The 20305-nt window shown below is 34.0% G+C and overlaps 1 protein-coding gene and 1 long non-coding RNA gene across 2 annotated transcripts in view; one reads left to right on the forward strand and one right to left on the reverse strand.

Moving 5' to 3' along the window:
• LOC149085463 (uncharacterized) overlaps positions 1-20157 on the forward strand; it is a 72990-nt gene extending 52833 nt beyond the window's left edge. The window contains exon 4 of the long non-coding RNA XR_016192852.1: positions 20067-20157. This is a non-coding gene — a long non-coding RNA (uncharacterized LOC149085463). The remainder of the gene's footprint in view (positions 1-20066) is intronic.
• Positions 1-20305, reverse strand: part of LOC149085464 (protein O-mannosyl-transferase Tmtc3-like) — a 195450-nt gene that overhangs the window by 25839 nt on the left and 149306 nt on the right. The window contains exons 10-15 of the mRNA XM_089233480.1: positions 19307-19390; positions 13450-13587; positions 11451-11544; positions 8539-8673; positions 4003-4085; positions 106-178 (exon numbers count right to left, since the gene is read on the reverse strand). Of these exons, the coding sequence (XP_089089606.1) occupies positions 106-178; positions 4003-4085; positions 8539-8673; positions 11451-11544; positions 13450-13587; positions 19307-19390 (607 nt within the window). The remainder of the gene's footprint in view (positions 1-105; positions 179-4002; positions 4086-8538; positions 8674-11450; positions 11545-13449; positions 13588-19306; positions 19391-20305) is intronic.

Raw genomic sequence — 20305 nt, forward strand, 5'->3', positions numbered from 1 at the left:
TTATTGTTGCATTATGTTACTTGGAAAATATAGAAAAGTTTTCTACGAGTTTCTAGAACTCGCATTTAAATATGTTTCTAGTAAAACTATTGAGTGTTTACTCACGTTGTACATCATATTTGGGTCTTGACCGTCTTGTTGTAAAGCTTTACCTAAAACAAACTCTGCTTCTCGAGTCCTGTTAGACAAGGGAGAGATCATTGTTTATCAAGTATTCCCTTTCAGTTCATACCGTAACTTTCTGTGTACAATCCGCGGAGGCGTATAATCTTATCACATATAAGTTTTACTACTTTAAGAAAAATTGTATTGTTATAATCCGCATATGGAAATTAAATTCATCAATAACGAAATCTTAAAGAATTAAAGAATTTATTGTTTTTTTGTTTAGAAAAAATATTTTGATTCTTCTACGCTACCTATAAAATTCAAAAAATTAATTTTTTCAATATTTATTTCTATACCAGACTCCAAGAAAAACAGCTGCAGATAAAACACAGCAGTCTAGTCTGTCCCAAATCGTTTGAACAGCAGCTATCTCTGTAATCGTTGACTATAGAAACATTATTTCAGTTACAAAAAGTTTTCAAATGACGTGCGGTTTCTCAAAATGTGTTAAATTTCCCAAGGAATCGTATACATAAAAATAATAGAAAGATTAACTTCAAACAAAAGAAAAAATTCCATTGAGTAAAAAGTAAATGAAGCTCTGAGAAGTCTTTTTCAAACAAAATCATATTTTTAAATGCAATATTAACGGAGATATTTTACTTTGAAGTTTTCACCATTTTTCGCCAATGATTGATTGTAAGGTTCACATATAGTGAAACAGGCGTAAATTTAAAGTGAAATAAAATTTTTGTAATTGTCAAAACATGTAATCGATATTTATTATGATTCAAAAAATAGAATGGTTGATTTCATTCTGTTTGTGTACAGTCCCAAAAAAAGCAACTTTTGAGCCAATGAAAACTTGTCAACGCAGTGATAAGTTGCCAAAACATATTGGTTTTGTAATATCTCGATAAATATTGCAGGGTCTACATTTCAATAATTGGACTTTTAGCACACGGGAGCGGTGCAAAAATTTAATTTCTCATTAATTAATCCGCAAAAAGTTGCATGATGGAATTCTTTAAACGCTTATATCCCTGAAAGTACACAACGCAAGTCAAACGCAATGGTATCGCCAGATGTACGTTTCAGAGACAACGCCAATGATATTAATTCGGTTTTAATATCTCTTCCCGTCTGGGCACCAGGCTAGCTGCGCTGATTCGTAACGAAATGGTTTTCTGCTATATGTCAAGGAGTACGCAACGCAAGTTGAAAGCAATGGTATCGTCAGATGCACATTGCAAATATGAATCCAATTTATATCACTCTGGTTTCAATATTTTTTCCTATCTGGGCACTAGGCTCTCTGCCTCGATTCGTAATTTATAGTGTGAAAAACCACAAAAATTCAAGAATTGCCTCATGCCTCCAGGCTGGAGCCCTGTCAGCTCTATCCTTATGGCGGGCATGAAGTCAGTACCTACGACGCGAGGTTATGCACAAAAACGTATGCACGTCAAATCAGGCAGCCATGTCTATGACACAGCTTACACCAATTTTTTATGTATACGACACCGCAAATTCAATTCGAGATTTTAAACAACTGCGCGTCATATGAAAACTTTTTTGTAATTGAAAGTATGTTTCTCTAAAGTCAACTATTGCAGAGATATCTGATGTGCAAACAATTTGAGAGAGCTTTATAAAACGCTGCCTTAATAAGAAATTCAGACGTCTTTTGGGTCTTAGTGGATTATAAGCAGAAAATTACGGTACGCAGATTCTTGAAGATTTTTTTTTATATACTCAATTTGAATGAAGAAATAATAATAATAATAATAATGTCTTTATTGGGAATTAGGCCGGAGCCCACAGTGCAAAAAAGCTATTACAAAAGAGAAACGCTTGGTTGGGCAAGACAGACGAACACCTAGATGCAGAATATAATATAAACGCTTAAAAAATACAGAGCAGAGAGAAAAAAGAATTTCAATGAAAAGCATCATTTCGATGAATGAATGATTCTCATTCATGATGATTTTCTCATGGTGATGAAATGAGAAACATCAACCACTGATGTTTCTCATTTCGTGGCAAGTTTTAATGTGGTTGTAACTTAGTTAAGATTACATAAAAAAGAACTAAAACAATGAGTTCCTTCCATCTTGTAAAATATTGGATAAATTACACAACGTTGGCCAACAAAATGACTGCAGTTTGCAATGGCGTGTACGAAATCAATTTCCCCACGATAATCACACCATTGACATCGGTTAGAAAAACGATTCAGGCCCCTAATAAAATTACAACGAGCTTGTAGTAAAATAGTCTGATATACGGGATTCCTTTGAAAATTCAAGTACTCCTCGGGAAGAAAGAAACTTTTAATATGGGTTAAAATTGCTTTCTTCAATCCTATTTTGAAAACTGTCAACAAAATTTTCCGCGATTGTGTATGTGACAGATTCGAAATTGGCCTTGGGCCACTCGGAGAAGGGTGTAGATAAACCAAAGTTATTTATGGCATTCAGAAGGGCTTCAACACGGTGTCCCCAACGCACCTTATGATTAACACTCCAATTAAGGCAAAATGTACTTAATCCGTTATTTAACGACCGAGTCAACCCATATAAAAAATTCATAACTTTTTTTACGATGGGTGAATTGTACTGGCAATCTACCAAATAATTGCGACTATAAAAATGATTATCCGCAACTTAAACAAATCTTTTCATCCTGTTTATTGATTATGCCACATTTGAATAAATAAAAAAAATGTTAGTTTCTGATTTCTGTGACAGTTGCTACTGTTTCTAAGATGCATGTAATTCAATAGCAGCCTCTTTCAGAAAATAGCGCATTGCGGTCACGATAAATTGGAAAATGCTGCATAAAATTCGGGGGAAAGAGCGGGAAAAGGACAAGATAACGAAAACCAATAATTAATTTCGACAAAGGTCAACTCAGTGTGCTTAACTAGTTTTTTTTTTTAAATCTTTTGTGTCTTTCATCTTGAATGCCCTCTTTAATTACGACTTCAAAACTTGCTATTATTTTGTTTGTTGACCTCACATGGATGAGAAGGATAGCAATCATTTTTAAAAGCTATTTTATAGTGAATGTCTTTCAATATAACGAAGCAAATTTTCTTTTCTTTTTTTTGCCACTAAACAATATTTCCTTGAAATATTGTTTGAAAATCCCAATACATTTTTAATGACATTTACCAGAAATTCCACGAAAAGCAACGATTTTTTCATTATTTTCGTTCTTCCGTCGCTAATGTTATTCTTCCCGAAATCAATAGCCTCTAGAGCAAAGAAAGAGAATGATGAGTTTTTCCGAGAGCAATCTTTTAAAATATCAGCCCAAAATCTATTTTGACGTAAAGTATTTAAGACATAATGCTTAAAAGCACAATTGATCATCTTGTGTAAAACAAAAATACAAGGGTATTGACGCTTCTATTGGGTGGAGGGGGGGGGGAATGAGAAATATATTCCTTCACGGTTTATCTTCACTACAGGATATGTATAGCCTATACAATTTTTATACCAGATTTCAAGTGAATCGGCAATAATTTCCATTCATCTTGAGTGTACTCGTTACATCTGCAAATTTTTATAATTTCATTGCGTTCACATTCATCACGTGAGTAGAAAACGAGCAACCGCATAATTTCGATGGATAATTTACATTATATTTAAGAAGAAAGAATCGTTCTGAACACATTCTATAATATTTATTTCATCAAAATGTGGGATTCATGCATCAAAATCCAATTTTACTCTTATAAAAAAGAAAATACTTCTTCAAATTTTAAGTAATTTTTCTTTTGTTAGTTATTTTTCTGTCTATCATCAAAAATACCCTTATTTTTACAAGGCCACCCCACAAAATTTTGAAGAGGAATGAAATTACTCTTTTGGAAGAAACATATTTTACCTGTTGGTCCGTAGCATAAGACTTCCCCAACCGACATAGGCTTCTGTGTAATCAGTTCTTAGGCTAACGGCTTTGGCATAAAGCTGCAAAAATGAAAGAATATGATGCATAATGCATAAGAAAATTCATTCAATATTGTTATTGAAAATGAATAAAAAGGATTACATAAAATCTATTTCGTACGTGAAAACAGAAAATGAATAGATTTCAGCTAATATTTTTTAATGGATGATGAACAATTAAGCTTATCTTCACAATGTAAAGGTATTCGACTGCGTTGAAAACGTTATTTTACAACAGAATATTGATTTTTTTTACTTTTTATGAAAGCAATAACTTTTGTGATTTTAAAACAGGCCTTGTTTCGTTTATATGATGCTTATCACCGAAGTTACACTCATTTTAGTGTTGCGTTTTTACATAGAAGTTATTCGTAAATAAAAACTTTGAACGTGTTATTTTTGACTTTTCACTTAAGTTTGAAATATGATTTCCAAACTTCTTTTTTATTATATCATTACGAAATTTCAATTTCAATATGATATTTTGCAGTGTATTGTTAAAGTTATGAATTCAAATCTAAAGTCTATCACATATATTTAAATACAAATACAAAGGCCACAACAGACGAAATGCCCAACGAGGTGGCTGAAAAAAGATGGCCATAAAAATATGACTGTCGACTCTAAACTACATCAGAAATAGTGCAACCCAATATAAGAACATTTTCATTTCATTTCATACCGTGCACCACCCAGGATCTATCGACCATCGTCAATTTTAGCCATTGCTCCGGCTGGGTGGTGTCGGGTGCTGTATTATGCACATAAAATACATGAAGATGAATATAAAAGCACATTATTAAAAAAAAAGTGTATATATAGGCCTACAGATTTCTATTATACAATATACAATTTATTCCGATGAGCTCTTCTGATGTCTTTTTAGCTCTATTGAGCTTGAGCCCTTTGTTTTCCCTCTGTGGCCAAGCGCCAGGTACTGAACCACGTTTTTCCTCATTGGCTTGTTGGCTCGGGTGAGCCTCCGCCGTAGCCAGGCCAGGTCCTGGACCACGCGTCTTTCCTTATTGACTTGTTGGCTCGAGTGAGCCCTTCTCCGTGGCCAGGCCAGGTCCTTGACCACGTCTTCCCTCATTGGCTTGTTGGCTCGGGTGAGCCTCCGCCGTAGCCAGGCCAGGTCCTGGACCACGCGTCTTTCCTTATTGACTTGTTGGCTCGAGTGAGCCCTCCTTCGTGGCCAGGCCAGGTCCTTGACCACGTCTTCCCTCGTTGGCTTATTGGCCCAATAACAACAAAAAAAAACAAATAGCCTCCATACGAAAGAATATAATCATACATACAGTTCATAAAAAAATGTGGTTTTCTCATCCAGGTATGTGGATAGATTCTCGATTTATCCCAATATGTTTATTGCATTTATTTTTAAACGTGTCAATCGTGCTTCAATTCACGACCCCGGGAGGTAAGCTATTCCATTTATAAACAACCCTATTAGAGAAAAACTTCCCGTGACACTACAACCTGGAATTATCCCTTACCAATCGATACTGGTGTTTCCTTGTCGAAGCAGTTAGAATTTGGCTAATTACAGTGTTTATAAGTGACATGTAGAATTAAATTTCAAAAAATCCATACGTACGTTCACCGATTTGAGCGTAATTCATGAGCATATCATACAATCCTTCAAATTTTGGTTCATAACCTGTACCATCACTAGCTGAATGTACTATGAAAATAACAAAACATTCCCCACATAGAATTTTTTCAATCGTGTTTTGAATATTACATGCATTTTGCTTAAAATTTTTGACGTATAAAAATGACTTTTTCATAGAAAATGCGCAGGTGGTCAAAAATTTATTATTGTTCTCACCATTTTGGGGCACTTTCTATCAAAAAATGCTTTTTCAAATTCACTCCGGTACCATTTCATAAAAAAAGTACTCTTAAACGTAGTCGGATACCTTAATAAGGATTTTTACGGTCTTTCCATTTGCGCACTTAATAAAAGGTAAGAGCTGACTATACGTATAAAGAAAAACACAGATCTGTTCTTGTAACGATTTGTTCTGTGGAAAATATAATATTAAATGAATGTTATATCTCTGACGGAATTCTAGCTTGTTTATTCTACGAAAAACGATGTGACGTTATACGAGATGTTATTCAATCACACTTATGCATTCATGATGACTGTCAGCACATTCTATGACTTATGATTTACTGAGTTTATGGTGTGACGGATTCTTTTACTATAGGAGTTGATATCCATTACTATTCAGCTGTTTTAAGGAGATGATAAATGAACGTATTCTTCATTCGTTACCTCATTCAGACAACTGAAATCTCTCAAAATGCAAATCAGGGGTGTTAGCCAAACGTTGAGTTGAAATCGAAACTCTAGACAGTCATAGACGTGGCGCGAACTGCTTTTCACTTATGTTAATCTTAACTACAGTTTCTCTCCGTTATTATCTTTAAAACATCGTTGTATATTTCCCACTGCCATTCACTTTGAAACTGTTTAAATTTAAGACTATGCAGATAAGACTATATTCATTCCATTTATGTCATGACTAATGTTTGCAAAGTTTCAGAGCTATCTAAGAAAGCAGTTCTGTAACTACACTTTCCATGATTGTCAGAGTATGCACTTAATAACACGTGTCATAAGCCCATTATTTCGTTTACACATTCTTCCTATAATCATGACTTTCCATTTTCTGGCTGACAGCAAAGTGATTAGCTCACTATCTCCGTCTCGAGCATCGATGCTTTAGATTTTCGGTTTCGTAATGATCCCAGTATATCAGTCTGCGAAAGCATAAAATGACCACGATAAAAAATAATGAAGTATTTTATTATTTCGTTTGTATTTCAACATATTCAAATAGTACGCAAACGTTCATTTTGTACAAAACTTTTCCACACAGCATCTAGTACCTCTTCACAACGAAAAAAAACTTATTTATTTATTTATTCACGTCTCAACAGGCGAGGATTGCCCAATTACAGAGATGCACAAGAGAAGAAAACTACAAACGCAAATACAACAAAATACAAAAAAACAAAAACGAGTGGAACAATAGAAATACATACGGAAAAACATAATAACATGAATATTCAATACTCACACATAACTTTTAAGAAATTCTCTTATAGTTGAATTAAGCATATCGGGTTTCACATCGCACTGATTATATATATTGCACATCTCAAAAATAGGGGACCGTCGTAAAATATTTGTTCGGGGTTTAGGGAGGCGAAAAGTTCACCGAACAGGCCTATTTGGGGTCGTTGAAGTATGACGTTGTCATCGATGGGGGGGGGGGGGTTCCGATTTGCTGACTGGAAGGGGTGTTTGGATAATGCTTACGTCAGCAACCACCCTTTATGAAAATATGAGTTAGGATTCAGAGGGGCAGAGCTGATGACGAAATTATGCTGACAAGGGGTCAAAAATGGCTAAAAATTTGCTTACGTAATACTTGAACGGTCCCTTTCCAATTGGCACACAAAAATCAACAAGTTGGAGAAGTTAGCAGTCATCAATTATATTATTGACAATTTTATACAAAAAGCGAAGGTAACTTCTTCTTCTTCGGCATTCCAATGATTGGAAATGGAAAAAACGTCGCAGTTCAGTTGTACTTACGTCATTGATGTAGACGTGAAATTGCCTGTAAAATATGTAACGTAAAAATCTGTTCTGGACTCTGAAAAGAACATCAAAATTTTGGGATTCACCAGCATTCTTAGGCTTTATGGCACATAAATTAAGGTTTTCGAGATCATATCTACAGATGGACATAGTCTCGGGAGAAGGGGTACAGAGAAGAGCTACTCGTGTTCTAGTTAGCACACAAGGATTGAGCTAGGAAAAGAGACTAGATTTCTTGAATATGTCTACAGTGGAGGAACGCGGGTGTCGGGGGATATGATCGAAGCGTTTAAAATTATCAACGGGATGGATATGATGGACAATTAGTTATCAATACACCGTCATTCAACTGTTTCGACAGAGACGCCAGTATCGTTTGGTAAGGGACAATTCCAGGTTGTTGTGCCGTAGGGAGTTTTTCTCTAATATGGGTTGTTAATAAATAAAATAACTTACTTATACGGTGGTCGTGAATTCTAACGCAATTGACACGTTTAAAAAGAAGTACGATAAACATAGAGGGATAAATCGAGAAGCTATCCATACTTAAATAAGGCAACCATAATATAATATTTTTTATGGGCATTGCAGTATAGTGCAGTATTAATTATTCGTTTTTTTCTCTTTCGTGATACAGTATATGCTTTTTTTTATTGAGTTGCCGTATTTTGGTGAGATTTTACATCCATATTTTTTATAGGCATCTTTTTTCAGCCACCTCGTTGAGCAATTTGTCTGCTGTGGCCTTTGTATTTGTATTTGTATAAATCTACTATGAACTCGAAAAAAACCCCTTGTGAAAGGCTCTTATTCACACCGTTTCCTTTTTTATGTGAAAATTTCTGAGATACTTACTTTATCTGCTTCATCCAAACGGGATGAATTTCTTGATATCAATGTGGCAAGTCGTAAAAGTGCTTTCAAGTGCTGAATCGTAATCTTGTTGGTTTGATTATCGTCAGCAGGACTTTTTGGTAAGAGTGCCGTTGCCTAAAAATTCAATATTTGCAGAATAATATTAAAGCATTTATATCAATATATAGAGAAGATGGAAAAAAAAAGCATGCGAGCCGATCTCTCCATTGAAAATTCTCGCCACAGAGAGCAACATTCCTGCAACAAATTCACAACATCGTTAAAAAAATAGAATAGTTTTCCAATTTGATTCTTCGGATAAGTTTTATATTTTGAAAATTAAATTTTGTCTGGTGGGATTGCGGAAAATACACAATTTAACACATTTAACACAAGTCCACTTCTTTGCAAATTAAATAGTAGACATTCGAATAAAATTTTAAATATGTCAGAAAAATTATTGAAGTTATTGCTGCAATCAGGGCAATTCTGGTCAGGATTTAATATGACATATCCACTAGGCAAACGCAAAAAACCACCAACTGTTCTAATTTGAACAATTAGGAGCATCCATGAAGATATGTTAAAAAGCAGATAATTTTCAGATGTGAGACTGGAAAAAATCTCGTGAGTCAGCATATATCTTGTTGACTTATGAATTGATGAAAGATCGTTTCGAATTGTCAGGTCTATGTATCTTGGAAAAACCGTAAGAAAATGTTTTCTGAGTGCAGCGGTGCTACTTGCAGGTCCCAAACGAATGGGAGCGCAGTTTATACGGAATAAGTTCAAAGCATTAAATGCCCAATTACGGATGTTATTCAGAATTAACAAATTTCGAATTAGCAAAGTCCACCTGTATATAATTTTCTTATAACTTCACTGAGAGATTACGTCCGTAAAAAATCTGAAATGAAAAGACGGAAAACTCAAAATATATTCTCAAATACTCTAGAGAATCCCCCAGTCAACGTATTTCGCTTTGTATTTACAACTCAATCTAATCTTTAATTGAAAGTAAATAAAAGCCTCTAATTTCACGTAACGAGGTTTTCTGGTATGTTTCAAGCCCCTCTTTCAGTCATTTCAGTAATTGCCCTCGGCTCAGTATTTGCTTACTGGTCTTTAAAGCAGATTTTGGATTTCAGACCAAGGAAAATCGAACAGGAACGTCTGGAGATAGATTAGAGTATTCTAACCCTGCAAACAAAGAGACTAAATAAATATTATAATTAAATTTTCTTCTGTATAACGCAATTAAACTAATGACTCGGGTAAAATAGCTCCCGTAAGATAAGCTGGTGGTTGCGTTGTTCGAGAATAAGACGGTAAATGACTATTTTTTCTTGTGTCTTTTTCTTTCTTTTCAAGTGTTTTCATGCGACATTCAATTGTCTATCTTCAAAGAAAGTGATGGTAGTGAGTACTCAGTGTTTTTCCTAGCTTTTTTTTTACCAAAGGCACACAAAAATTTAATTTCTAAGCATATTCAAGCTCAATTAAGCAATATAAACTTCAAAATCGATCCGAGGGTTCTGTATGAAGAAGTAAAACGTTGTTTATATATAAGAGAACCCCATACATTTTACCATGGTGAAAACACTATGCTCTAGTAGAAATATCGTAAGTACTGTTTAACCAATTTAAAACTTTTTACCAATTTTTTTACACATATTTTTAATTATATATATTGTTCTATGTCAGTATATAGAATTTTACATATCTTTAATACTTGATTTTTTTTTGCAAATTTAAAAAGAAATACATTAAAAAGTTTGCGTGCATGATAAAATAGTATAACGTCAATGTAATTGAATAAAAATTGATTGATTCAAAATAAATGAAACTGCTTATTTCATGAAATAAAGCAAAAGGCAGATTTCTTTGACTAAACTATACAGAGAATTAAATTTTAAATTTAAAAGTTTTGTATTCTAAAATTTAACGTTTTTAAATTTAAATTAGTTTTAAAATTGAATTTAACGTAATTTCAAATAAGGTTGAGTAAATGGAATCTCAATCTTATGTTTCATTTAATGAACAGAGCAATATCTTTGTTTTTAATGCAGCACTGTTTTTTAAAATTTGCAAAAATTTAAATATTAAAGATATGTAAAACTCTGACATAGTATATGTAGGGTGCGTAGGTAACAGGGCGTATTTACTGGGAAAATGGAGAAAACTTGTGATAAAAACGGCATTAAATGCGGGTAAAACGATTTTCCCGCATTTAATGCTGTTTCTACCAATTTTCTCCGTTTTTCGAATTAAAATATCTCAATTGCACTTGAAAAGTGGAAATGTTTTAGTTGGCATCGGGAGAGACAGGGAAACAACTTTCTAATTGGATTCTTGGGCATATGGGGGCATGTGCAAACTTTTTATACCATATATTAGGTTATAAAAAGTTATTTTTTTTTTATTTTAATAACTACACCCTTGCAACATGAATGACATATCTGAGTGCTACACGTTATTTGGATACTTTTCCTAATTGGAATTATGCCTCTAGGATCAACGATTCGCCTGCCAAATGTCATACACCCTGTTACCTATGCACCCTGTAAAATTAAACACGTATAAAAAAATTGTAAATACATCAATGGTTAAACATAGTATTTATGATGATATTTCTCTACAGAGCATAGTTTTTCACCATGGTAAAAAGTGTGAGTACTCCTTAAACATGCAGCATTTATTACATACTGAAAAATACGAATGAATAGAAAACTTTCTTTTTGTTCTTTTGTAAAATCGTAGTCTATCTTAGTATTAAGGGAATATTCATGTCAAAGTACTGTATACATAATTTCTTTCTAAAAATATTAGAAGTGAACCGGGAAGTATCTCGAAACATCCATATCATTCATTTTAAAAATCTTACATATTATTATTTTATTTGCCTTTCTTACCTTCAGGTATGCTTCTTCCGCTTCTTCGAACCTTTGAAGGCTCGTATACGCATTACCAAGGTTCAAATATGCATTAACGTCATCTGGATGCACACTGAAGTTCAGAGTCAATAAATAACAATTACACATACGTGTTTGCATAAAAAATCTAAAAGGAACAGATACAAGGATTTATATTGACCAGTTTTAAATTTTTTCCCTAAAATTTATCTGCATGTTTCCAGGAAAAATAATTCACACAAGTTTTGTTTTCTTCGGTATACTTATCGTTTCTCTCTTTTTACAGGATTTTTTTCCCAAAAAACATAACTAAGCTATATCGCAAAGAAAAAAAAGCAAAAAGCTGTGTGTTATAACGCAACGAATATATTTTTGCTTTGATATCACGTAAGTTGTTCAGAAAAATGACTTTTTTTTTTGCATTCCGCCGCATGTTAAAGTATCTTAAAAGCAAGTCTTTATATTTCCACTGGGAAATGCAATTCTAACACTATTTCGTAAAAAAAGGAGCAAATTTTTTCTCTGTTTATATCCACTCGGAATTGCTTGGTTATCTAAAGTTTATTGAGTGACGCATTCAACGTGAGGATGTGGCTCCCGACTTTATACTTTGAGAGAGGTGTAAAATAATCCCAGTTTTTCATGCAGAAAATCTGAAGAAATTTCAATGATTGAAAGCATGGGTTCAGTAAGGCGATTATAGATTATTGACTAAAATTATATATATTGTAAAAGCCGTTGTGTGCCTGAATTTTTGTAATAATGTTTTTTTTATTACACAGGCTGTCCCAAATTGTTTGCACAACAGGTATCTCTGCCACCGCTGACTTCAGAAACACTTTCAATTACACAGTTTTCAAATGACGTGCGGTGACTTAAAATCTCAAAATTCATTTGACGAGTCGTATACATGAAAAAATAAAGAAATTTACTTTTTATACAGTCCACTTGTGCTAAGACTTCCAATTATTGAAATTTAAATCCTGCTTGAAAGTCGTTTGCAAAAAAAATTCATATTTCATATTTGTAAATGCAATATTTATCTAGATATCAAATATATAAAATTACTATATTTTAGCAACCTATCACTATGTTGGCAAGCTCTTATAGGCTCAAAAATTTACATTTTGTAGGAGCTGCACGCAAATAAAATACAAATTCAACCATTTTATTTTTTTTAATTGACAATATATAACAATTACATTTTTTTACAATTATTTTGACAAATACAAAATTTTTACATTGAATTTTATTTACGGTTCACAATTTGTGAATCATACCTTCAATCATTGGCGATAAATGCTACTACTACTACTGCTAAACCACACATGTACCTCGTTCATATTCCTCTGCGGAACCTCTAACGAATTGGTACATGCGGGAATGTGTGTGTACGTGTAGTGAAACCTGACGTAAAGTTTGTTTCTGTGCAATGCTTGTTATGTGTAGTGCTGCCATCTGCCACCAGTTTTTCTAAATACGAGTGAAGTGTAATGATTGAATAATTAATCGTTGTAGACCTGTTGCTCTCTGTGGCGAAACTTTTTAATGGGGAGATCGGCTCGCATTTGCGCCTCGAAGTTGGGATCCACAGGAGGCGATAAATACTGAAAACTTCAAACATTTCCGTTAACATTGCATTTAAAAATATGTAGTTTTTTGCAAATTACTTATCAGAGCCGCATTAATTGGAAGTTTTAGCAAACAGGGTCTACATGAAAAGTTATTCTTCCCATTTCTTCTATATATACGATCGCTAGGGATATTTAAGTAATCGCACGTTGTTTGAAAACGTTTTTTTTTTTGTAATTGAAAGCATGTTTTTAAAGTCAACGGTTGCAGTGATACCTGTTATGCAAACAATTTGGGATAGCCTGTATAAAAATTACTTAAAGTAAATAGTGAACTATTCACTGAGATTCAATCGTTATGCATTCGAATTTATTTAAAAAATAGAAAAAAAATACTTGAATTGGTTTTTGTATTATATTTTACTTACCTAACTGCAGAGATATAAAAACGTAATGCATCATGAGGTTGACCCCATTTCTCAAGAAGCCGTCCCATATTATTCAATAGTTTCACGTTTCTCGGATTCGCATCAATACCGGACTTGTACAAAGTATATTCAGATTCCCTGGATAATAGTGAACAGATTACAATGTACAGTTGTCTGTATTTAAAAAAAAAAAAAAAAAAAACTTTCTATGATTTATAAAATCTCTGCTTAAAAATTTAAAGATCACTTTGTATTTTTGTATGTCAACTTGATTTTTCCTCCAAAATTGATTCCGCAGATTTAGTATTGAAATTTCAAACCGTTTCTTCCTTTTCGAGCAATTAAGCTCTGGATTTATGATAATTCCGCAGCAATAAAACTCACTCTTTAATTACAATTTTCTAATTGACCTCCATCTTTCACTGTTTAATTACTTGGCTGAATCAGCATCGAATGGAAGAGAGTTCTCTAATGCATTCAATAGATTACCTCTTTACATTTTTATCTTGCCTTTTAAACTTTGTTATACTCGTTATAAACTGATATCTCTATGCTGATGGTAAGCGCTCTCTCTCTCTCTCTCTCTCTCCATGGTTAAATACAGTTCCTTTTTGGAGCTTATCACAGCCGACACTATTCCGATATTCACCCAGAAAAGAGGTTGTTTGAAACTCAAATGACCGCACTCCCTGATACGACTGCTATGAAATCTACAAGTCATCATAAAACATATTTAAATCGTGTTTTCCAATTTTCTTCGAAACTCTCGTGAGTATCGAGATATACTCGTTGGGCTAAGAAATAATTGGAATTTCGTCTTCCATCTTGAAATCCAGCTTCTTCGCAATTAAATGACGTGGTAAATCTTCTCGAGAAAATGAAGTTTTCTCCCGTCTTTGAAATTTTTCAAAAAAATAAAAATGATACTCGTAGAATCACCAACTTTCTATATTTTAAAACTAAATGCTATCGAATTCCAGTGTTCGACGTTCTTCGCCGACAAACTTTCAATTTTGTTCCTTACTGAATTTTTGGCTCATTGCAATATTAAAGATATTGTAATATGTGTGATACACTAAATATTTGTTTTCTAAATTTCTATCTTTACAATTTAACTTATAAAATGAGACTAGCAATGCAATTAAAATTAAATTATAACTCCAATTTGTGTTACACCGTAGTCATTTTGCAAATAAGGGCTAATTGGACCGGTGTCTAAAATTGTGAACCTAGATGTGATTGAAATAGTAATCATTTTGTATATATGTTATGATAAATTTGATGAATCCTGTGATATACATAATCACCGACCATTTTGAAAAAATGAGTATATACATCATATATATATATATATATATATATATATATGCACGAGAATTACATTAACATATTTTCATAATATACAATTTTTTTGCGTAATTGAGGGGTTTAGAATAAAAGTCGTCTGAGTCACTGGAGTGCAACTTTTCATAACAAAGCGTTTTTTCCTGAAAGCTCCAAAAATAATCATTTTTCCTCGAAATGTTTTTTTCACTTATAAGGCACTTCAGAGTCCATTGTGTTTTACAAGCAAAAAACCATTTCAAGAAAAGCTGATATTTTGGGATCTTTAAAGACAGAACGCTTTGTTATAAGTTGCACTCCAGTGATTTAGACCACTTCGATTCGCATCCCTCCAATTGTATACTGGAATCTCATTAAAGGGATTATTTGTCATCTGGTGTTTTAATTAAAATTTATTCAGGATAATAAATTCGATCTGTAATTTTGGTTTTGTTTGCACATGTTAGTACATGTGAAAAAGCCAGCATTAAAAGACATGATAATTTTTATGCTTTCATCGCACACGCACTCTTTTGCAAAAAAACAAAAAAAGCACCCTTAAAAAAATAATCGATCATCTCGAAATTTCGCATGAAAATTTCTTTTTACCAAGTATGTGGATGATCGAATTTTCAAAAGGCCAATGAATCTCATCTTCGGCTATATCACGCGTTTCTACTGCGAAACTGGCATTGTATAAAACAGGCAACAATCGTGTGGACGGTTTATCTTTTCTCGTTGCAAATCCCTGAAGACACAACCACTAATGCTGTTGCGACGATGTCGAAAACCTTATAGCCAATTGAACGACTTTGACAATGGTCGCATAGTCGAGATGCGTGGAGCAATAGGACGCCACCTGCATCGTACGGACATGGCTGTGCAAAGGTGCTTGAAGCAATGATTGCTGCAAGGTACTAACTCATCGCCTGAATGAAGGCTCTGGAAGGACAAGGTGCACGAATGTAAGGCTAGATCGGATGATTGTGCGTCAGGCCGGAACTTCCCCAACGACATCGTTGTCGGCTATGCAACGTGCTACAGCCCCTTCCATGCCACCCGTGGTACCTTCAACCATCTTACGGCACTTGGCTGAGGCGGGGTTACGCTCACAGCGGCTTTTAATACGTTTGCCTTTAACCCCACAACATCGACCGAGCAGTCTTGCGTTGTCGTTGCCGATCACCAGCGCTGCCAGAAGACTGACATGAAGACCGCTTCAATCTTGGAGCAGATGACCATCGGACCCGTGTGTAGAAGGGACGGGGCCAGCGGTCCCAATCAACCTTTGTTTTACAGAGGCATACAGCCATTACTCCTGGTGTGATGGTACCGGGTGCTATCTCTTACGACAGCGGTCGCCTCTAATCATCCTGCGTACAACTTTAACCGTTCAACGATATGTTGATGACATCCTGGGTCCGGTTGCGTTACCCTTCATGGCACGTGATCCTGGGGCAATTTTCCAACAAAATAATGCGAGGCCAAATACGGCTCACATATCTCTCGACATCCTCCGTGCTGCTGATACTCTTCCTTGGCAAGCAAGGTCACTGGACCTTTCGCCAATCAAACATGTATGGAATATGGTAAGCTGCCACATTCGGACACCTCAAAATGTCGCACATCTGGAGCAACAACTGATGAATGACTGGCAGAATGTATCGCAAGATGAGATTAGGAATCTTTATCACTCCTTACATCGACGTATACAAGCATGCATCGTCGCCGGGGGGGGGGGGGGTCACCAGTTACTGATTTGAACATTCAATGTTCAATTGCTAGCCACTGATGGACTTTGAATTTTTATTCATTTCATCATCTGTGTATGAGCTTTGCACATATTTAATTGCACTAAAAATAATATAATCACTTTCTTCATATGCTTCGTGTTGTTTTTTTTCCTACGTGTTGTTTTTTTTCCCTTACACTATATGATAATAAAAATAATAATATAACTCTAAAAATCTAATAAACATCTTTTACACTGTACAAGTTCACAACAATCTGAATCCGTAACTTCTTCATATCTGAGCCAAACTGACTATTAATTTTTTTAATTGATTTGTGTTTATTGTATTCCAGGATGTCCTTTAAAAATTAATTAATCTGGGTCGATATCTTTACTAGGACCATTTGAATTACGTACACATGTGTGTACCTCAGCTCTGAACTTGAAAGAGAATCATTAAAAACCATATAAAACCATTTAAACTGAGGAACACATATGTCTACCTCTAGAGCAAAGAGGATAAAAAATTGATTTATTAGAATTTTTTTCCAAAAAAAAGTTAAAGATTAAACCCATAAATGGCATGGTAATTTAGTATAAAATATTAAACTACTGAGTGACTATTGTGAAATTTAGGAAGTGAGTAACCAAAACCATTGATTGTATAGGTCGTCCCAAAAGAAAAATTGTTTTCAATCTTCAATATATTGTTATATGTATAATAAATTACTAAGAGTCGTGAAAACGCATTTCACATTTTAATGCTATTCATATCCATTGAGAATATAATGCAGAGCTGTTTAATAGTAGAAATTTTCAGAAATTTAATTTTAAAAAAATTGAAAGAGCAGCGCATTATGTTTGTGTGCACGGGAGCGAATAGAGCAAAAATGAAGAAAATGGGCTCCTAATTCTTCTCGCAGCAAGAACTTCCCATGCTCAAATGGATTTCTGTCGCTCACCTCTTTGTCCTGGAAAACCAATAGTGATAATTGGATTTTGTGAATTTTTACAAAAGTGCTACTTTATTCTGATGTTGTTATCTTGACTACAAAGTATAGAAAAAATCAGAATGCATTACGTAAATCCAATTTGAGACTGGTATCTCATTCAGTTTTTCCTCAACGAAGAGAAATTTCTGAACATGACGCATAAGATAGCACTTGGGCGAAGCTAATATTCGATTATGACTGGTCTTAGTTCATTCTTCGTGTGTCTTTGAGTAAAATCTCACACACACAGACGTGCTGCACAATTTCCCATCAACAGATCTTTTGTTAGTTCACGTCGTTAGGACCTCGGGTGGAAACTAGAATATTGCATTGTCATTAGCCCGGACTCAGTGGGGAAAAATAAGGTGCTGGAATCGATTAGGGAGAAGAGCACAATAGCTCTTCGAGCGTTCACACCGTACCCTTAAAAAGCGCAAAGTAGCCTATCATTTTTGTTTACGCTGACTGTTAATCCCCGAAGTCTATTGTTGCGCAAAACAAAAGGTGCGTGTGGCACTGATAATCAGCATTATGAGGTCATTCAGCGTGCAATAATTTCGTGAACAATGCCAAGGGAACATAAACGAAAACTGAAAACACAAACTAAAAGCATCGGTTCTATGTGTCATAACTCCAGAAAGAACACTAGCCAGTATAGTGTCCGTCATCAGTGTAATTTTTCGAGGAATCTAAGAGGTTGTTGCTCAAATTTTATACACCGACATAATTTTTATCTTTCCGTTCTTCTAGTTTCAGAATTTCGGGGTTTTTTCTGAAAAGAAATCGTTTTTGTTGGAAAATAAAATAAATTTCAGGTAGCGAAATATAATAGCTCTTTTATCTTTTCAAACAAGTTTCACTGTCTTTGATAGCACTTTCTGAAAAGTATGGATGATGTGTTTAGCTTAAAGTTCTACACGAATATACAGTAATAAAGGTTACGGATAGCTTGGTTATTGTTCTTATTATAGGAAAGGAAATTATACTTCAAGATACATACACACACACGCACGCACGCACACACACACGCATATATATATAATATATATCAATCAATTTAAAACAAAGTAATTATTCTTTTATTCATCCCTTGAATTTTTGAAAATAATTTGAGAAGATATTTCTTATGCACTGCTCAAAACCATTAGAGGAATAAGTAATGTATTATTTATTTTTCAAATTTATTTACTTATTTTTAAATTTATTAAAATTTATAGTTGATGTGTTGATTGTTAACTCTTGTGACGCAACTTTTTATGAATACCTGAAAATGTTCTTTTTATCAATTAAAGTGTATAAAAATGCAAATACGAATATAAAGGCAAAGGCTACAACAGGCTAAATGCCTAACGAGGTGGCTGAAAAAAGATGAACATAAAAAATGTGGGTGTCAAATATAACAAAAATATAGCAAAAAATCACAATTAAATAAAAGTTACGTTTCCCCTAATTGTTTTGAGCAGTGCTGCTCTAGTAGATAAGAATGATTTGTCTTTAAAATTATTAATCACTTGAAAATATGATACGATTTATACTGTATTAACCAATAACTTAGTTTCCCAAACGTTTTATTTCATCGCCTCCCCAAACTCAAGTCAACCCATAGGATTCTATATTAAACCCATAGCTTTTGCTGCCCCGTTGGACGATTCTATCGCTCCCCTTTGGGTGATATTGCCCGCGTTGGGAAACGCCGATGTAACGCAGTGTTTTAAATTCAAACGCGCGCGCGCGATGCGAATACTAATTAAAATTAGGATTTATTTCAAATGAATTTGTAAGTTCCGCGTGTTTCCAAACTGTTACTTACCAATCTAAACATCGTCGGCTTGTTTTCAAAGCATTAAACAGTAGTAAAATAGATAATCCAATGTTGATTGCCATCTTTCTATAACTGAGAATAAAAAAAGGAGGAGGATTGCATAAAATTTAAACCTTTGAATCGTAAAATATCAATTTAATAAATCTGTATACAAGAATAATCTTTGTATTGTAATTAGTGATTGGTATGTTGAATCGTTTGCGTCCATAAGTGAGACATGGAAAATCCAAAACAAATAAAAAATGTTTCGTCATTAGTGGGCAGTCGTATTACGAAAACGCCGATAAAAAAAAAATTTAAATGTGTTTTATCCCGAAATAGGAAATTTCCAATTTGAACGGAATCCGACATTATTACGGTATATTCAACTGTTCATAGTTTTTTCCTCAAACAAATAACAAAACCAAAAACGATGAAAAAACGATCTCGCATGATGAAAACGCATGTGGTATTTCTCGTTAGACATTTACTTTCGCTTTTTACTCGTCGTAATGCATTTCCAATACTTCCATTTTAAGCTAATTCGAACGTTTCCTTTCTCATTTTTCCCATTAAAAGAAAGGAATAATAAAAAAAAGAGTTTGTATAAATCATCCGCGAGACGAAAAGTCAATTTAATAGAAGAACACATGTACACACATACACACAAAATGTGGTGTAATTTAACGGCCATGAAACATACTCTAAACAGATAGAACTCTTGGATTATATACTTGAATTTATCTTCTTACAATGTTTTTTTTTTTAGTTTTTGTTTTTTAGAAAGAAATGCTTGACACTTGGAAGAAAAAATGTCTCTTCAACCTAAAATTACGTCCGCTCTATAATCAACTGGTTCTTGAAACGGCTGATCTATGTCTGAGAGAGAAAATAAAAAGATGCTTGAATTTTTGTGCTTTATTTTCATCCTTTTGTGTTATATGAAATCGCATTTTATCTTCTGTAGCTTAAGAAAGACAAATATGTACATGTATATATAAGTTAGAA

The sequence above is a fragment of the Pholcus phalangioides genome, unplaced genomic scaffold (genome assembly GCF_987345545.1).
Source record: "Pholcus phalangioides strain wild (caught in Gottingen) unplaced genomic scaffold, Ppha-v1.0 ptg000007l_1, whole genome shotgun sequence".
NCBI lineage: Eukaryota > Metazoa > Arthropoda > Arachnida > Araneae > Pholcidae > Pholcus > Pholcus phalangioides.